The sequence below is a fragment of the Chaetodon auriga genome, chromosome 7, assembly GCF_051107435.1.
Source record: "Chaetodon auriga isolate fChaAug3 chromosome 7, fChaAug3.hap1, whole genome shotgun sequence".
NCBI lineage: Eukaryota > Metazoa > Chordata > Actinopteri > Chaetodontiformes > Chaetodontidae > Chaetodon > Chaetodon auriga.
This window is the reverse complement of record NC_135080.1, coordinates 24,468,037-24,488,072: the sequence shown is the minus strand read 5'-3', so window position 1 is coordinate 24,488,072 and position 20,036 is coordinate 24,468,037. Positions and strand designations below refer to the sequence as shown.

The 20,036-nt window shown below is 40.4% G+C and overlaps 1 protein-coding gene across 1 annotated transcript; it reads right to left on the bottom strand.

The window, feature by feature from the left end:
* Positions 1 to 4,991: 4,991 nt before the first annotated feature.
* pou2af1 (POU class 2 homeobox associating factor 1) lies at positions 4,992 to 19,620 on the bottom strand. The gene is made up of 5 exons (XM_076735706.1): positions 19,561 to 19,620; positions 12,967 to 13,094; positions 7,297 to 7,336; positions 6,876 to 7,168; positions 4,992 to 6,517 (listed from the first exon to the last, which is right to left on the bottom strand). The coding sequence occupies exons 1-5, from the start codon at positions 19,574 to 19,576 to the stop codon at positions 6,083 to 6,085; spliced, it is 912 nt and encodes a 303-aa protein (XP_076591821.1). The 5' UTR covers positions 19,577 to 19,620; the 3' UTR covers positions 4,992 to 6,082.
* Positions 19,621 to 20,036: the final 416 nt, after the last annotated feature.

The window sequence follows — 20,036 nt, the reverse complement described above, 5'->3', positions numbered from 1 at the left end:
TGCAGAGGCAGAGGCTTGGCAGCACCTGTTCAGTGTGAAGAAACACCCACAATTCAAACAGTTCCTTCTCTATCATACCGTGTATTATCTCTTTCTATTACTTTTAAGGTTTTTTTCTCCAAAATAAGATGGAAATATTCAAAATGAATATACATAATCGAGCAGTCGAGTCGCATTATGGGTAATATAGTTGCAAGGGTTTGACTAAGAAGAAGAAGGGGTGGAATAAAACAGGTAATCTCTCTGCTTCTGCTGCATCGAGTCCAACAATATTGTAGGAGTGCAAAAAGCTAAATCGACGGGGGGACTCTTTTAACACAAACCAAGGTGTCATGGTTTAGTAACTATGGTTACACTATCCTAAAATCTTAAAAAAAAAAAATGGTTGTGTCAGAAATTGACAAGCCTACTGAAAAATAAGGCTTTACAAATATTGAAAAGTTTTTTTTTTTATTGTAGATTTTGTACAGCAGAAAGGGAGATGAGTCAGTTTAACCAGCTCAGCCACCATGAGGCTCCAACTGTAGACATGTAGACAGTACAATACACAATACCAGCTATCAGTTTGATTAGGAGCTCCGAATCAACCTTTATGACACTCCTTTGAAGTTTTATGGCCAGTTACATTGAATCAAATCCTTTGTGTCCAGGCACACTGCTGCTTTTGTCTTTGTTAATATTTAAAAGGCAGCATCAGAGATTTTCTATTGATTCCCAAACAAGAGTGCCAGGTAACAGCTATCCTCCGCATGCTGGGCAGGATAGATATGAAAACATTTGTCATCGTGGGGCAGCATAAAACTTTAAATAAGATGTCGACAGGCCTGGGGAAGAGACGGATGGTGAAAACATCATTTCACTGTATTTCACAATGACTGATACATGAGCTGAACCTGTTTGTAGTCATATCAGAGGGTGTTTCTTTATTGAGTAAATCTGTAGCTGTTGACATCCATTCATGACCCTAACACACACCCAGGCTTGATAACAGAAACACTGGCAGGTTACACACTGTGCCGCACTGTGAAAGTGACAGGAAAGTTCTGTTTGCACACCAAACACAAGTGCGGTGAACTCACTGACGTGTGCTCTGTGTTTCTATTTGTCAAGCACTTTCGTCAACACTATTAAAGTCATAGATTTCATATAAATAAATTGCTGCTGCAAAAAGAACAATGAAGTGATTCAAGGTGTATCCAGTTCATCAAACCTCTTTTGTTTGGTGTCTGGTAGCTCCAAGAAACAAGCCTCTGCAAAGGAGGTGATGCTTTTTACATTATTGCTGTATTTACTTACCTGGCCTGATCAGCGATTGCACTGCAGCTGAGCAGGTAGAAAGAGGAGCACCACCTGTAGACATTTCTATGGAACATCCCAGGAAAAGCCATCTGAACAGAGTTTATCTGGCTGGTATTTCACAATATACGCAGACTAATGGGAGATAATCTTTATTTAACCACAACATTCCTGGCATCAACACCTGCATTGCACCTCTTATGAGATAACTGTTGAGATATCAACGTATATGTGAGAGCAGTTGAGAAAATGACATCATGAGGAAAAAGCTACAGGCGCCTTTGAATCTCCTCCACGTCTTATTTGTGGCCTGCGAACTTGCTATCTGTGGCGTCTTGAGCTATTCATGGATAACCTTCACATGAAGTGTTCTCTGACAGCCGAGTAGGAGGAACAGGCTTCGGCATGACCGCGCTGGTTCCTGTAGCTCTCCTGCTGTCGAGGCTGTGCCTCCTGCTGTTTTTCTTCACAGATAAAAATCAAGAAGAGTCAAATGTGCAAGTAGTCAAAGCAGTAATGAAAGTATAAGTATATATATCTGTATAACGTGCAGAATTTTCTACACTTATACTTTTTCCATGGATTAATCAAATAATTAATGAGTTTTTGTTTGTTGTTTTTGTTGTTGTTTTTACCTTTGTGCTAAGCTAACACACTCCTGGCTGTGGCTTAATATGTGACAGTCAGAAATGAGAGTGATATATCAATCTTGCCACTTTTTTTAGGTCATTTCAGAGCAGATCCATGTGTACATAGACAGAACTGCTAAAATCCAGTCTGACGCGGTGTCACTGCTTTTCTGTCAGACACACTGACACAAGTGCGCACACACACACACACACTTGAAAACTAATCACACTTCATCCCCCCGAACCAGTGAGATGCTGTCATCTACTGAGACGACTGCTGTAACATCACCAGTGCGTTTAAACGAAGCGCTGCAGCTGGTGCCACACAGCTTGTAGAAGGACTCAAATCTTTCTTCTTACTCACTCACTTCTGAAGTGTTTGATAGGATTTGATAGCACATTTACAGGCCACTTCAGCCACTTAAAAAGATAAACAGACTCTTTGCCATTTAAGTGAGGAAGTGTTGACAAGGTGAGTCACACTGTTTTTCTCCTGAGTCACTCCTGAGACATAAATTTGATCTCTATGGCAACCGGTCACAGTTCACGGAGCCTGCATTGAACTCAGACTTTTATTAACTAAGATCATGGCTACAACAATAATGGCTGGATTCATTCATATCTGATATAGTTGACTGATTCTGGAATTCAAATTTTAAAAATCGGAAATTGCCCGCTTGTCATGGAAGTGTGGATGAGCACTCATCCCTGACAGCCCCTATAATGTGCTCTGAATAATTTTGAGCATCTACAATCATGTGATACATTAAAAAGCTTCAGAAGGACAAAGTAATCTAAGGTGGCAAAAAAAAAAAACAGTAACAGCCTCATAAATAAATAAACCCAGCGTCTATCGCGCCTTACAATTAAATGACTTTTAATAAAATATTACAAAATGAGGCTCATGTATTTTGCTTTCCTTCTCCAGATGTCCCATTCAAAAAGCCTGCTACTGACTTTGCTGGCTTGTCGACAGCTAATCCACTGTGTGATGCAAATGATAAAATCTGTCAGTATTTAACATTCAAAGAACACCTCTCTATGTACATATCATTCAAGAGAGGCTCATTCAAAAAAGATAGCAGGTTTATAACTGATGCCAGTATTAATGGTGAATAAATCAGTCACTCATGCTTTATATATCAGTTTATGAATCCCTTTCACTGTTTGCACTGACCATCTACCTCGACCGAAAGTCATTTATTAACCACTTACTAACATGTATCACTGCAGACTGCAGACTCTTTAAAAATGACTTAGTAACTGCAGACTTGATGGCTTATTAGATAATGAAAAACACATTAATAACTGCACTATTTCCAAATAGAAAGGATACACAAAGGATTCTTTTTTTCCAACCTGGCAACCCCAAAGTTATGCTTACGAAACTTATCTATAAAGCAACACTACTGTGCAACAATAGAATGAATATAAAGGAACTCTAATTGGGACAAATTATGAAAGGTGTATTCTCAGCCAAATTTCTGAGAACCCAGAGCGCAACCTTTTCAGGACAAGCTCTCGTGATTGCTCCATGTGTCCCGCCCCTGCATGCTATCAAAGGTACTGCACAGGCATGTCTCTGCAATACCTCATGGTCCAAAGACGGAGCTCTTTAAAGGGACTCTCTGTGATTCAACATACGCAGCTCTCATCACACACTCCAGCCCTGACGGTCTTTCAGATAAAGTAAACTGTTAGGCTGATTCAGAAAGGGGGAGGAGAAATACTTGACTGAGCACCTACAGGCAATTATAAGCAAAGTGTGACACACGGCATTACCCTTTCAGCACCGTTTGTCTTCTTGAAGCTCCCTCAGGACACGTGAACATAAGCTGTGTCAACAAGTCAACATGAGACCAACGGCCCCTTTTTGCTCCACGGGGCAGCTGAGGTGCAAATTTTGCAATAAAATGGCAAAAAGACTGTAAAAACAGATAGCAGCTGGACTGAACATTCAAATTATCTTCTCAGCCAAAACCCTCATGTTCAGTATACAGGTACAATCACATTTATGCTGATATTCAAAAAAAAAGAGCTCTAGGAATTCATACAAACCCTCTTATAAATGAGAATCACGCGGTATCTCCTGTTTCAGCTGCACTGTTCACGTGTCTGTCGTTTTGATTTCTTGTTGATTCATTGTCCCTGTTTCACACCTCTGAATTCTGCATGAGCAAACAGAGCCACGGTCGACTCTTTGTATATCCCCATCACACGAGGAGGACTGGCACATTTTCTCCCCTGTGATACGATCTCAGGTGTTTCCAGGTGGGGTATTTAACAGCTTAGCTGAAGCCCCTCTCACAATGTCAGTTTCAACAAAGGGAAAACCCCGAAGACTCAGAGGCCTTCACTGCCAAGTGTGAGCATGAGCACTCGGTCAAAGTCCTCCTTGTACAGGACAGTGCAAGACGCTTCAGTGCACCCTGCTGTAGTTAAGGAAATGAAACTATCTTGCATATTTCTACTCAGGGTCATACATTAAAGGCTCATTTAGGCAGAAACAGTTCCTGGTGCAGCAGACGGTTTAGCACATTGGCGGCTCTAAATGGCAGAAAGATAAAACTGCAGCTTAGAAATTCCATTAAAAAATGTTCAGTGCCAAAAAAGCATGCAACATATTGCAACTTAATTTTTACCATAATTATTTGTTTGTCTTGAGTGACTAATCTTTATCATATTTACTGATTTAGAACATTTTCATCCCTCTTCATTAAACTTTACAGCTTTATTGCTCTTTACCAGGCTCACATTGCTGTATCTCTGTATTAACATGTCATGTGCTGTATATTTCTCATGGAAATATAATGCATTGCATGTCACTCTTGTTTCAGCTTGCCTTGGTCGGGGGGGCTGATCAGGGCTGGGGGAAGCTTTTCTGTTGGAAACTCATCTGTGATTTATAAGATCTGTGAGATTTGACACAAAGATCTTGCCTGATGTATTTTCATTTTAAGGTCAGTTAAAGGACTCGACACGTGCTCATTGGCCTTGGCCGACACCCCAGGGAAGCATGAACTTTTCAGACTGTTTTTGTTTCTAACAGAATACAGTTTTCACGCTGCACCTCTGACCTTCTTTTTAATACAGTCTTGCAGGACTCAAATAACAATCCCATATCCATGGTATGTTTTCATGTACAATATGCTTATCAGCTATGAAATCTTCCTCCTTCCATTTGAAAACAGCATACTGTTATGCTTCACAGTGTCTTAGATGATACAGACAGATACCGACAGTCAGTACCTAACATACAACTTAATTTTGTTCCTCTTTGATCGACTCACTCCCACAAGCATGAGCCCAACTCTGCTTTGGTTTGATACAAATCATCCGTTTAAATTAAATTAGCAGTGCAGGACTCATGATATTGATCCAGGCTACTGTCAACTGACAGTGTTAATGAAGCAAAGGTAAGCAGATGGCCAGCACTTAATAATCTTGTAATACTGTCTCAGAAAACGGCTGTTGTCTCTGACAGAACTTCAACTTTTTCCTATTTTCTGATGACAGTATTTGCTGCAAAATTAAATTTAAATGAAATATAGGTTAAGAAAAAGCATAAAAAGCATTAATATCGTGTATACTCAACTCAACATCCAAAAAGCACATAAATTCTCATTATATTGCAATATGTAAGCATAAAATAATACTAAACTGTGTTCTGCAAAAACAGAGAAAGAGATTGCTTTTCCCTCTGCTACATATCATATGCATGTAAAACAAAAAACAAAAAAATGAAAAGATGGTATTTTGTTCATTGCAGGAAAAACAGGCGGAACTAATAATAGTTAATTCTGCTTTACTACAACTTAGGTCTTACCTATGCACAATTAACTGCTAAGATCTGGTAATGTGGCAACATCATTAGTAAGATGTCAGGAGACAACCTGGGGGCCCTGCCTGGCCCCTGAGTGTCTTGGATCTGAGAGGATTTACCCATTTTCCCAGGTTATTAATCTTTTAACACTGATCTCAGCAATTAACAATTAACAATTAATGATTACGAGTGCAGTGCTATCATAATATAGAGAATATGCCCACAGCCAGAAATTGAGGACCCAAGTTGTAATAAACCCAAATTATCATTTAATCATCCTGTAAAACAAACAGAAAAATGACTGCTCTCCATGGACACTAGAACTCTCCTGTTTTCACACACTTGGAATGAAGAGAGAGTTGCTGTATGAGTCTTTGTCCTCCTTGGTGCCATCATTCTTTTGATCTTCCAGAAGTTTATCTAGGAGGCTCGGTGACTCTGGCTCTACCCCCGGATCTTCATCCAGAGACTGACTTTGTGGTTCAGGGTCCAGCTGGTGGTCTGAGCGCTGCGGGAGGTCAAGTATCTGTGGCTGAGGATCGACACTCTGAGCCTCCAGCTGAGGGATCATGGTGGTCAAAGACATGGACAAGGGCATGTGGACCAGAGGTGACCCAGGCAGGGCTGCAGAGCCAGGGGCGAACTGGACCCCCGGACTGGGCATGGTAGATATGGTGGTGAGGGGCTGGGCCCAGGGGAGGTACGTCAACCCTGAGTCTGGGAGCTCCATCTGGGGGAGGGAGGCTGGTGCGGGGGTCATAGGTATGGTCTGGAACAACAGCAACAAATATGACTAAATGTTAACGCTGATCACAAAGGAACTAAAACTAGCAGAGACACAAACATTTGCTCAAAACTGCAATCGTCTTGTTCGGGTTGAGATTGTTTCTGCTTACACAATGCAAACAATACAGCATATCAGAAGTTCATGAAATGACAGGAAGCCGGTTTGTGCAGGGAAACTATGGCTGACACGGTGAGTAATGCAGAGTTTTCTTTTCCCTGAATTCCCTGAATTATTTAAAGTCGCATTACTTCCTGGAGAAGCAATGGTGCTGGCCACCAGGATTCTTAGTCTGCACCAAAACTTTAAACATGTTTTTGTTCTGCAGTTGCCTCCTACTCACCCCAAAGTTAGTGAGCAGTGGCGCGTGTGTGTAGGTAAGCATGGTGTAGCTGGGGCACAGAGTCTGCATGTACACATCAGCAGTGAGGGAGGGGGTGGCTGAGTAGGCCAGAGTCTGAACGGAACGGTCCTGCTGGTTGTAGTCAGATGAAGACCAGGGTGTTACAGCAGGCTGCAGGCCAGCGCTGGTGGCAGGGGGCGCAGCTTTCCATGCTGCACACTGAAGCCCTCCATCACTGACTGAATTCGATGGCTCAGCAGGGGAGCCGCCGACAACATCAGAGCCAAAGATGCCTGAATTTCAAAGAGAAGTTTGAGCGAGTCTTCAGGAACAAGCAGAGACATGTGCTTTACTTACAGTAATCAATTTGGTCAATGTGTGCGGTAACTCAGAGACGCAGCTGTTACGGATGAACATGTACCTTGTGTGTATGCAGACTGGCTGTTGTGTGCGACCACATCCTAAAAAAAAACAGATAACAACAATTAAAGAAGTCAGGTGTGCATGTCAATAATTTGCAGTAGAACCATAATCGTATGTCCCTGCTGTAGGACTCGTCACACTCTAATGTTGATATATAAATATGTGGTATTTACACTTGAACTGATCAAGTCCAGGTGTGAGCAGCAGCTGAGCCGAGATTATAATTTAAGTGTGTGTGTGTGTGTGTGCGTGTGTTGTGTTAGAGATACAAATAAGAATTTGTTACTATCGACACATACTGGTATGGTCTTGAACACTTTGTGTTGTGCAAAATCTGCTTTTTAAAATGAATTTATGTCTGACTAAAGCTGAAATTTGTGAGGTTTTATGCATGATAAAACATTCTTAAAAATATGTGATAAATAGATCTGTATCTTTCTGGCAAACGGTGGAAAACAACAGTGGATGCATGTGCTCCACATACCATAGTTTGCTGAATACCTGTAAGCTGCCACTATACAACTGATCAGATTGTGTAGGTGGATACCATACTGCCTAAGGGTGCAACAGACACACTTGTTTTACACCAGTGGAGGTTGTGCAAAGAGACAGGCTGGAGTCTGGCTACACCCATATGGAAGTAGATTAGGAAGACCATTAACAATTCTCAGAAGGCTCTTCTCAGAAGTTGTATCAATTGTATTAAAAGAGCTTTAATCAAGATGACCTCTCAAACCTCTGAAAACACAGCAGGTTCACACTTTCTCAACTCGATCTTATATTGTAATACAATGCTTGCACAGAGTTATTGGTCACTGTAATTGTTTCTTCTGTTTCTTCAATGCTGGCTGCAATGACATCCATTATTGAAGCAATTTCAGTGCAATTTCAACCCTGAATATACTGTCAGCTGAAACTGATATGAGGCTTCAGCTGTCTGAGTTATTCAAATCATGTAGGAATCTTACTGTGGTTTTTGTGCGATGTGATTATTGTTTCAAGATGGAACTTATCCTGTAATCTATTGTATCACGTGTCCACATTTGTTATGTCCTTCTAATGTAATTCAGGGGTTGAGAGTGAAAGTTTCATTTTGACCTTATATCGGACTGCAGGTGGAAAATGGTCAGATGTACAAAGCAACTCTTTACATAAGATGTTGATTGCACAGGGCACCTGAAGGTTAGGGGTTAATCCAAAAATGACAAGAAAATATTGTGGTTTTGCTTCATTACTAGGTCTCAATTGAGCAAACTCCATCTGGTGAGGAAAACCGCCAGATGTCGTTGAAATAAATGTCGTTTTGAGTGCACAGACAGGCAGATGTTCAGAGATGCTGTCACCCAGGAAAACCACATCAATCTTGGGGAATATACATCGTTAGTGACATCATACACAAATGTGTTGATGATGTGGCGATCACATTACTGATGTAATCCATGACCAGAAAGCCTGGACGAATGGAGAGAGGGGAGGCCTGTGCGGAGTCAAAAAAGCTGTCTTTGAAGAGGAAGCAACAATGCCAGAGCAAGACTGAAAGCTGGCACCAAGCAGAGAGAGAGAACAGCAATAACAAAGAAGATATGGAGCAGGTGATCCAGCACATCACTGGCTACCAAAGTAGAAGCCCCTCATGCATGTGTAATAAAGCGTTAAAAGGGAGAAAGAAAAACTGGTGGCACATGTGCACGTTTAAAACTCTGGATTTGAAAGTGCTGCGTCTAGAAATGGTTCATGCTGCACACCCATGACTGCATCCTCGACATGAGAGAACTCTGCTCTGAAGTTTGTGGCGGATTTCAAGCAATAATGAGAATTCAATTTGGGGAGGAAATCAACAGTTTTGATGGGTGGTGCACAGAGAACAACCTACTGCTCAACGTCATGTCGATTTTAGAAAAAAGGTGGCAAAGACACACCCCTTGTCTACATCAGTGGGGCTGAGGTGGATTCAGGCAATTCCTGGGAATCAGCATCACAGAGAACCTGTCATAGCCTCGCACATCTCCACCCTAGTAAAGGAAACTCAGAAACAACTGTACTTCTTAAGGAAACTTGAGAAGGCAAAATTCCTGACCCAGAGGAGGAATCGAAAGCCTCCTGACTGGAAACATTACACACTGGCATGTTTGTGCAATGTCCTGCGCAGGAGGCCTGCAGTTTCTGCAGAGCCCATCTATGGATCAGCAGTGATATCAGTGAAGTGAGGTGCAGAACCTGAAGGATACTGAAATACAGTCCCCCCCAGCCATAGCATGTTCACCCTGCTGCCGTCTCACAAGCAATCCAGAAGTATCGCCTGCTGTACCACCAGACTACAGAGCAGCTTCTTTCTTCAGGCTGTGAGTCTCAACTCACCTATAAGTAGTTTATTCTTGTGACTTATATATTATATTATATTATATTATATTATATTATATTATATTATATTATATTATATTATATTATATTATATTATATTACTTAATTCAGGAGATGGTTCTGCCTTTAGAACTTCCTAAATTCATCCCGTAGGATTGTTAAGCATCAGATCAAAACGGTGGCTTTAGATTAAAGCCCCCTCTCTGCTTCTGAGGTGGTGATGACAGAAGCTTATGTTCAGACAGTTTCAACACATTTGTCCATCAGTAACTGTTCTGGAACTTTCCTCCATGTCACATGACTAAAACAGACATTAGCTACAGATGAATAAGACACACAATAAATGTAGCTGTAAACGCATCAGGGTAAGGCAAAATGCTATTTTTCTTCCGGAGTTCCAAGACTACAGAAACAAACTTTATCTTTTGTTGTTGTTGTTGTTGTTGTTGTTGTTGTTGTTGTTGTTTTGACAATTTTCCTCTTGAATGTATTTGTTTGTTCAACTGTACATTTCCCAACTTATATATTCTGTCATCAATTTGTGTTCCTTTGTTGGCATCATTCATCATCTCATGTTTCAATTACCAGTCAAAGCAGAAGAAATCACAAAACATACTCTAGGTATACCTTGTGTTTAAAAAATGTTTTAAAGGGTCCAAAAAGCATAGATGAATGAATATGATGTGACAAATCTTAGTAGTGCTCAAGATATCTGGGCCAGAAACACTGAGCAATGAACCATAGAGCTAAAAGCCAAAAATCCATGAAGATCCTTTCAAGGTAAGGTACCTTGTTTTAGGTGAGATCATTATTCATTACTTGTGCACTGAAGGGCACCAGTCTATCATGTCCAGCACTGAGCAGAGATGCAGCCAGACACTTCCAATGTTTCATGTTTTTCTCTTGGTGTTTTTAGGATTGGAAGAATATGTTTTCACCATGCACAATGTCTCATGTTATGTTATGTTGTTATAGTCTATTATTCAGATTTGACGAGCAATAAATACATGTGAGAGAATTTTAATGTTGTAGTCCTTCAATGCAGAGTCCATTTCAGATTTCTGTGCCAACTGATTGTATACTGCTGGGTATAGACTACAGCTGTCAGAATAATATAATAGAGTAAAATATTTCCCTCTCTTGGGAAAGACATGTGCATGCGTTGCTCTGTCAGTCCCTATAAGGGTGAGTGCAGAATAAGCAATGATACAGTACATAATGTGTAATAAGAACAATAAAAAGGAATGAGAGAGGCAGCAGTGACAGTACTGACAGCTAGTGTCAATGTTGGCATGAGCAGTGAAAGAGAGCTTCCTGTCACCTGACCTGTGCTGTCAGATGCCTAAGGGACAACAGCAGCACAAAGGTCAGCTGGTTAGTTTTACAGCTTTGACAGCAGTAGAGTGTTACATTGCTCTGTCATAACATTAAGCAATGAGTACTAATATCAATGATACCAGTTGTTGTCAGGTCCATGCTGGGTGTGTTTAACTGTAAACTGAGAGCACTTTATCAAGGCACTGTGTCAAGTGCTTTGTCCATCATCAACCTGCTGCCCTTCACATCAGGCTCAGCCAATCTGGAAAAAAAAAGGGCCATCCTCTGATTTAAAGCTGGAACTTGTCAGCCTTTAAAGGGGCACTTCACCCCAAACAACGGTCTGGTCAAATGTCCAACTCTGAGTCAGGGCAGGAGTTTTGCCATCACTCTGAGCTTGGTAAGTTGGTTGGTTGTGCCGATAAATAACTCCAGCATATAACTCCCTGTAAAACCACTGCTTTTGTAGTGTACACGATGAGAGAGGTAATCATTTTCTCATGTAACTCTTGACAAGGAACACAGCATGACGAGTGTGAACACAGTATTATAGTGATAAAGTACATGGGGAGGACCCTCAAAGGTCAAAAGTACACAAAAGGAATGAAAACTGCTCATAAAAAATGGTGTAAACTGGAGTTGATGAACCCGTAAATGATAACCAGTATGAGTTTCCAGAGAAGTGCTCTCACAGTGAAAGATGAGTATTTCTGAGTACATTTTGAGACGTGCAACTGCACTTTGCATCAAGTGATCCTTTATTTTTTTCTGTCTTATCAAAGAATGTGAAGGGGTGTGTGTGTGTGTCTGTGTGTCTGTGTGTCTGTGTGCACATGCTGTCTATCCCCTCTTGCTCTGGTAGGTCTAACAAATAGCAAGTGGGAGGGATCTTTGGCAAGGCTGCAAGTTATTTTGCATAGGGCTGTGTGCCCAGCCCTGGAGCCATGCAGGGAATGGCTGTAACTGTCATGGAAAAACACCTGGATTATATAAGAACAAAATTCCCCCATTTGCTCTGGGATAGGCCCTGGGTCCTGATGGCCCCACAGGGGCCCTATCTGTTAGCTCTTCAGTTTGGAAAAATTACTCCCCACAGAACAATCTTGAGTTTGTCATGCCATTGTCTAGTTGCTGCTTCAGAGCTACAGAGTTCACTTTTACAAGCACGGTATGAATCTGGAGGTTCAGCCACGTGCATTTCCTTTTGATCTCCGCTTGTCTCTCCTTGCAGCAGAAAGTATCGATATCGTTGACTCTGTTCATCTACATGACAATTCTGATGAGTGAACAATGTCAGCCTGGAGACTAACAGGGATAAATCATCAGAAGACAGTAAAGGGAGCATTATTATGGATGCACCATGTTATTTACTCATTATTTGACTGTGTAGCAAAGAGAAAACGGGTGAACAAAAATGTTCATGTGTTTGTCATGGAAGCCAGTGTAGGACAACATAAAAAGCTAGCTGTTACTGAAAACAAATGTTTGTGGTTTTGTTTTGCAGAGAAATACATATAGAAGCAATTCTGCTGCTGTGTTTTTTATTATTTTCACAAATTCTACATTTTTAGTACATTTTCAGTGTTTGAAAATTTCACAAAGCTGAGATATTTGAAATATTTGATTAGCCCTGCAGCACATAATCCTGAGCAATCATTGCTCCATACTGTACCTGCTGCTACAGCAAATCCTGTGTTTCTTATGACTAATGACACTGTGATAAAGGCACAGGAAGGAATGTGCTTTCAGTGTTTGCACTTTGGAGCGTGATTTTCTTTGGAAAGGGTGGAGGGCCAAAGTAAATTCTCCAAACCTGTATGAAACTAAGTTATACAATGTGTCAGTGTGTAAGCCTGTGCTAAAGAGTTCAGAGTGAGGATCAAATGTCATTTCTTATTTTAAATTTCACAAAATCAATAAGCAAATTGCAGTAATGATTCAAAGTGCATAATAAAGTGCATGTTAAAGCTGCATGTCATGGTGTCCTCACCACAGTAGGGGGCACTGTCTTGGTGTTGTGCGGCTCCAGACTTCTCTTCCTTCTCAGCAGCTCTTTGACCGGGTCTCTGACTCGAACACCTTGGTATGGTTTGGGCCTGGCCAGTGCTGACGGTGGCGCTAGAGAGGCCAGAAACAGAGAAAGAGAGAGAGAGAGGGAAGCATATGACTTCAGTTCTCCTTCAGCTGTCTGGATGCAGTCTCTGTGATGAACATCAGCGATGGCGGCTCAGCAGGCTCACTAACGTTAATGTCCTCTGACACCAAAAAGAGTTTTGAAATAAGGCAGGACAGTGAAAATGAACTCATTTAATTTATCCATGTATTAGTATTACAAGATTTGAGGATGACATATATAAATTGTGACAATAAACATTCGTCATATACACAAAAATAGTGTCTCAAACTGCAACACAGTAAGTAGTAAAATCTTACATTATAGCGAGTTCATGTCACAGTAAATTCACTTTGAACTGCTAATTATATGCACCATTATTATGCACCATGCTCATTAAAACAGAGACTGACAGCATGAGAAATGCTGTGTACTCATCTCATATGTCAGAATTACTACATGAGCTTGTACTGTAATCTTTCAATCATCTTCATCATGATAAGAAAAAATACAATGCAAACACCCTCTAATCTGTATCTTGTTTATGAACAGACTGTGAGAAATGATGTTCTGTGGATGCTTTTATACCTTCACTGTGCCACAAACCTGCTGCTACAATACAAAGACTGCTTTGTATTGGAATCCCAAATGGATCACAGAATAAATGTGACACAAGATTGTTAACAGTTCCAGAGAGGATTGTGATGTCGTTATTTCTTAATTATTCCTTTTTCTTTTAAAATACAAGGTTAAACCTTTTCAGACTATTCACAGTAAAATATTTTAGGGACGGGCAAATCACTTTTAAACTGCTCATGACTCAGTGAGATCCTAAACCTATGATAAGGTTGGACACATTGCTTAAGCTTTCAAGGAGACACGAGCCAAAGAAAAAGGTTGGGAAACATCTTTCCCAACACCGTCATGTCGTGCAGTCTTGATCTGGGAAGCAGCTGGTGATAAAGTCCATCAGTAGCAGTTTTTGGGCTTTTGATTGGATCACACAATTTTCCTCAGCAGATGGAGTTTGCCAAGTTTTCATATGAAAGATGTTCAAATTTCCATTTTTTGTGATCACTTCAAGGATTCCTCAGAAGACACAATATGGAAGTGACCAGTTGTCTCACACTGGGTTCTATTTAAGATGTGCATCAGTGATGGTGGGGGCGGCCGGAATTTTCATACTTCAATGAAGAGGACTTGACCCCCATCACTCGTTATGTCCTTGATTATAATAAGCTGCAGGGCAGCTACTGTACTAATGGATGCTGTGGTGAGATACCTATATTGACATAAGTATGGTGATTATTAGCTATTTTTAGATTTTATGACCTTTAAGAAACATGGGTAAAATGGTTTTGACCAATTGTGATTCTCAGAAATGATTATTGTCATGCATTCTACTGTCGTACTACGTTGTATGACTGTTCTTGCAAAGCACATAGTATATTAAGAGGGCTTAGTGCGACTCTGGATGGACTCTAGAATGTTTAATGTCGATATGTGATGCACTGTGGACATGGGTTTCATTTTAAAAGTGGTCAAAATCAAAACATAATCATAAATTATTCTAACATTATTCATTGACTTAAATCTAACACAATAAAAATATGTCAGTAATATTTAGTTGGTGCTATTTTAATGTCCATGGTGACACCAGCTGTGGCTGCTCTTGATTTGTGAATCTGTGGGTTTATTGTCTTTTCCAGCCAATGAAACCACAGTAAGGATTTTCTGTACTGATGCACTCATATTCATTTGAATATTTCACTGAAAAATGTTGGGTTTCAGTATCTTCTTGAGTCAAAATGGTCTCCTTATGCATTGAAATGCTTCCAACCCATGACTTCCAGCATGTGTAAGCAAGTCCATCTGATGGACAGGGAGCCCAAAGCAACAACCTCCTTTCTACCCCTCTCAGGACCAAGTGCCAGAGCTGGGGGGACAGAGCCTTCTCAGTTTCTGGCCCCACTCTCTGGAACTCACTCCCCAAATCCCTGCATGACTGTAATGACCTCAACATATTCAAATCACTCCTCAAGGCCCACCTCTGTAGATCAGAGGTTTCTTCTTTTCTGCTTTGCTTTTATTGACTGTCTTTTAATTATCCTGTATGGTCTTATTGTTTTTATCTGACCCTTCTCCTGTAAAGCATCTTTGAGCATTGTTAAAAGCACTCTACAAATAAATTATTATTATTATTATTATTATTATTATTATTATTATTATTATTATTATTATTATTATTATTATTAACACTGCACATGTGCATCTGCAACAGCAGACAGTGCCATGAGTCAGTGCACCCTGAGGCCACAAAGTCACTGAGAGTAATGGCATTTTACAGCAGTGTACAGACTGCTAACCCTGCAGATATGATCTATACTGCATTGCTTGCACCACAACGGCCCTCGTGATACCAGTTAAATAAAAAGGCTACAGGTCCCTGATCTCCCAACAATGCATTAGACACCATGTGTAAAACTTGAACATGGACTGTGCTCTAAAGCTCAAATTTTGGTGCAAAACTTCATCCCTCAGTTAGTTCAGATGTTTGTTCATTTGATATGTGGCAGTCTGTGTGAAATGGATTGTGTTTGATGTCCGCCAATCATGAACAGAACCATGAAGGCACCTGAGAAAGGCTGAGGGGCTGAATGAAATGACAGTTTAAGCACTAAGAAAAGTGATGAGCATTCTTGCTGTCACTCAACCTTCCAAAAATGAGAGAGAGGGGACATTTGACCCCACTAATTTTGTTACACAGACTCATCCGGTCTGTCACACATACATCATCCTTGTTTACACCAACATTGCCAGATGTACAATAGTTACTGAATTTGTACAATAGTTTAATTTGTAACTAGGAAATTGAGTGATACAACACATGATCAACAGCCGTGCATGTGGCCCTGGAATAAAGAAATTATTTGCATAGACATGACAATAATGTCAACCTGGATGTATCATGAGATGTGATACAGGTCATTGACACAGATTAGCACAAATTGTAAAGTTACTTCTTTGTAGATTATTTGCTTTGAGTAATAGTAGTTCACAGTTTGACATAAAAAAATTTAGCATTTAGTCTTATTCAAAGTAGCTTGATTTCAACATGAACATGTTGTCTGTGGTTTCTGACAGAGACATAAATAATTCCTGATAGACGTCTCCACCAATGTTGAAATCAAAATTAAGCTGTCATCCTGGTGCCACACACACACACACACACACACACACACACACACACACACACACACACACATCAGTCTTAAAGTGATGGATTGTAATAATGGGTGAAAAGTTCAGTATTTTGGCAGTCTTTGTAAAAAGCCATCTGTAATTACGAACCCCTTCGGCATTTTAGTTTCTCTGAGGCCAAGCTGCAGGAGGTTTTTCTGAAGACAGAGTTCTTGTCTCAAACAAATTTCTTGTCCAAATCCCAAAGCCAGAGTGCCTCGGAGAGGAGTGTCCCCTACCGCCTGATTTAAACGTGCCATGGTGTTTAATGTAATCACTGATGAGAAATCTCTGCCAACAGAAACTGACATAAACAAAACAAACAGTCCTGGAGGTTTCTCTTTTGGTAGATTTGCAAACGTCCTGAGGTGATTACATCAACAAGTTCAATTTGATGCTTAGTGTGCCTTGCTGCGTGTTGGGGAGGAATTAAAGGGGCAGTGGCGGCGGCATGTAGTTAAGCCAGTGTGAGCCTGTGGTGGTGTGCAGTTAAACTTGGTGTGTAGTTACTTACTTGAGAAAACCCAAATTAAACACTCACAAGCTGGCTGTGCTGGTTTTTGGGTTAAAATATTAGTACAATATTGTCAGATATTCCAAATTACCAGGACATCCACATCTTGTTGTGTATTTTGGGTAGACAGCAGGAGTGACACCTTGTCTCTCAGAGCAAAAACTTCTGTTAGTCTGTGGGTGTCCTGTCAGTATCTAGTCCAGATTCCTATCTGCAGTTGACTGAAGTGTAACAATGTGCCATGTACAGACAAGTCTATGTTGCTTAACAGAAGCAGGAACTGGAAAGACAATTGACAGTCCACCAAGCTCAACCCCTTTGTTACTGATGCTGCGCCTGTCAAGCTTTCTGCTCTCTTTCTATACATGTATTTTACAATGATGGTGGGAGATTCATTACTCAAAACTCATAGCAGTTCAAAAAACAGTGGGTCCTTATGTAAAACAGATGCAGACTGAAGCGGGCTTCTCATTAGTCGGCAACCATCAACTTTGACAGCTGAAATAACAACTGTGGTTTGCAGATTTTATCAAATTCAGCTATCTAGCTAATTAAGTTCAGCTCCATGACTTGGCAGGAAACATTGTCACCAGCGGGTTTTTTCTTGTTTTCAGTATTGAATGTAAAAGGCTCCTATATTGTGGCTTTACATTGTGCTAAAGCTAACAGGTAACAGGTGAAAAGTCAGCATCCTCGCTTGATGATCCATATAGAAAAAACTACACTGTTCTTCTAGTGCAGTGTAAATTAAGTCCCGGTATTACAAATATAAAAGGGGGAAATATCCTACCTTTAAAAAAATAAGAAAATACATATTCACTAATATACTTTAAATAGCAACACAGAGGTCCTGTTTTGTGTTTTATTGGAATTATTTACAACATATAGCAGCACCCAGGACCAGCTTACACAGTGGGGGCTCTCTCATTTAACATGACCTGTGACCCAACAAATGTTCATAACTAATGAAATGCTCTTACTACTGAAGGCGGTGAGCTAAGAATGCTAGTTATAACATGCTAAGTTATAACAGATAAACACAATTTAGTGCACTTGCCATTTGGGGAAGGGGTTTAGTGAATGTTAATAGTTTTCACCCTATCCACTCCCAGAAATTCACGAGAAACTCTGTCTTGTAAACAAACTATTTGTAAGTCGGCAAGATGTCCCTTCTGGATAGCATGCAGCAAGGTTTGCACATCACGGTTTCATTTGATCAAGTACTAACTGTCGAGCTGCTGTACAGAAGGGCTGGTGTGCCATCCTGAACATACGGGAGCAACTCTAGAGCTGCGAGAGGTCGGGAAGTACAGTTGTCACACAGCCAACAGTAACAAAGTTTCCTGGCAAAGGAGTAAGGAGTGTGAGGAGTGTGCTGCAAACAGGGGTGTGGTGCTTATCACGGCAAGTGATTTACAACAGCAGATGTACAGAGCATTCATGGTGCCTTTAAATGAAATCAGCTACATACTTTATGAGTCATCATTTAAACTAAAGCATTCTGTGGAGATGTGAACAATCGACGCTATGCTTTGATCCTCCTGGTTACACATTTTGATAGCCTGAGAAAGTGTAGCAAAACCAAAGATCAATCAAGATTTTTATGACAGCTGTTAGATAAGACCTCTTTTGGGTTTAAAAATATCATAATCTTGCACATTTTATCTGTCTGTATCTATTTTTCAAAAGTCTTTTATTCTGAAAAGTGTGCCTGAAATGCTCCAGTGCAGTAGATAGCAGAAATGCAAGCTTGAAATAAAATGCTACAGTACGGATCTTTGAAGTGAAACTCACATGAACAGGAGATGTTTTTCATTTCTTTCTGTCTGAAACAATTACACATGAACACACACAGACAGACAAACAATCACCGTGGCACATACACAGGGACTCAACCAACAAAAAAAGAGGAAGCCCCACAGCTGTGCAGTATTTTACTATGATGGAGGCCAGCTACCATTTTGCATATCAAGATTACAGCCCACTAGCAACACGCAGCCAACTTCCAAATGACCACCTTCCTCTTTCCAAAGGAGCCCGATGTAACAGTTTCAACACTGATCCTGGCACAGATCACAAGAGGAATGGTTGTCGTTCTTTCCCTCTGTTCACCAAACATTCCCAAAACTTAAAATTCACTCACTTTAATCTTTCTTTAATATGCTGCACATTATCAGCGGAGAACTGGCTGAGCGCAGAGCACAGCCATCCACTAGTTTGGGTTTTATGTTTCTGATTAGCAAACAGTCAATTTTTTTCTGAAAATTTACTGCAATTGGGCCAAATTGTGACAGCAGAAATTCAAACAGGTTAGGCTCAATCACATTCTGTCTCCCAACAAACCCTGATCTGCAACATTCAACCAGACTACTATTCAAAAGAACAATTAGACTTCACGAAGGCTGTATTCATTGCAAGGCAGGTGTACTGGACGGCATTACTGGATATTGAACATGATATCGTCTTCATATTATTGTGTTTATCTTTTCTAAATGACGATAAATGCAGTGCACACAAAGGTGAAACCCATATTTGAACAATTCAGTATTTGTTGTAAATTTCAAAGAATGCCTGCTGCTCTTTTACCTTTCTTAATCAATTATTATCAATTATTAATCGATAGATTATATGTAAGATAATATCTGACAATCACGAAATGAGAATTCACAGTTACTTTGTAGGATTGTAAAAAAAGAGCAATGATGGATGGTACTTACATTTCTCCCAGTGCATACTGCTTAACTGGATTATCTCATAAAGTTAAACTGAAGAAAATCAAAGTGGCGGGTTGACGGACGTGCTTTATAACAGCCTGAAGATGGCTAACAATCCCCCTGGGATGTCAGCTTCTCTAACCACAAATCTCCCTCATGCATCTAGTTTCAATGTTGATACAATGTTGAATCACGAGTATGAGACGTAAAACATTTAAAAAAGAGAAACCCAAAGGCTACATAATGCCAACATGAAGGCGAAGGAAAGGCGAGAGAACATTAAGGAGAATTGCATGTATACATTCAAAAACATCACAGACAAATAAAAGGAAAATCATTTAAAAACCATTGATGCAAATAATGTTTTTGTGTGTGTATGACAGACTTCCTCAACAGCCTTCACACTGGGCTGGGCTCACACCAATGTGGCAGCGCTATTGTCAGACATGCTGCACAGTGGTGATGAGTATAGGACTAAA

What these genes read in the sequence shown, in the direction of transcription:
- pou2af1 (XM_076735706.1), bottom strand. An exon ending in CCAGTCTGCATACACACAAG is followed by an intron (nt 7,169 to 7,296) that starts GTACATGTTCAT and finishes TTTGAAATTCAG; the next exon opens with GCATCTTTGGCTCTGATGTT. An exon ending in CACTGCTCACTAACTTTGGG is followed by an intron (nt 6,518 to 6,875) that starts GTGAGTAGGAGG and finishes CTGTTGTTCCAG; the next exon opens with ACCATACCTATGACCCCCGC.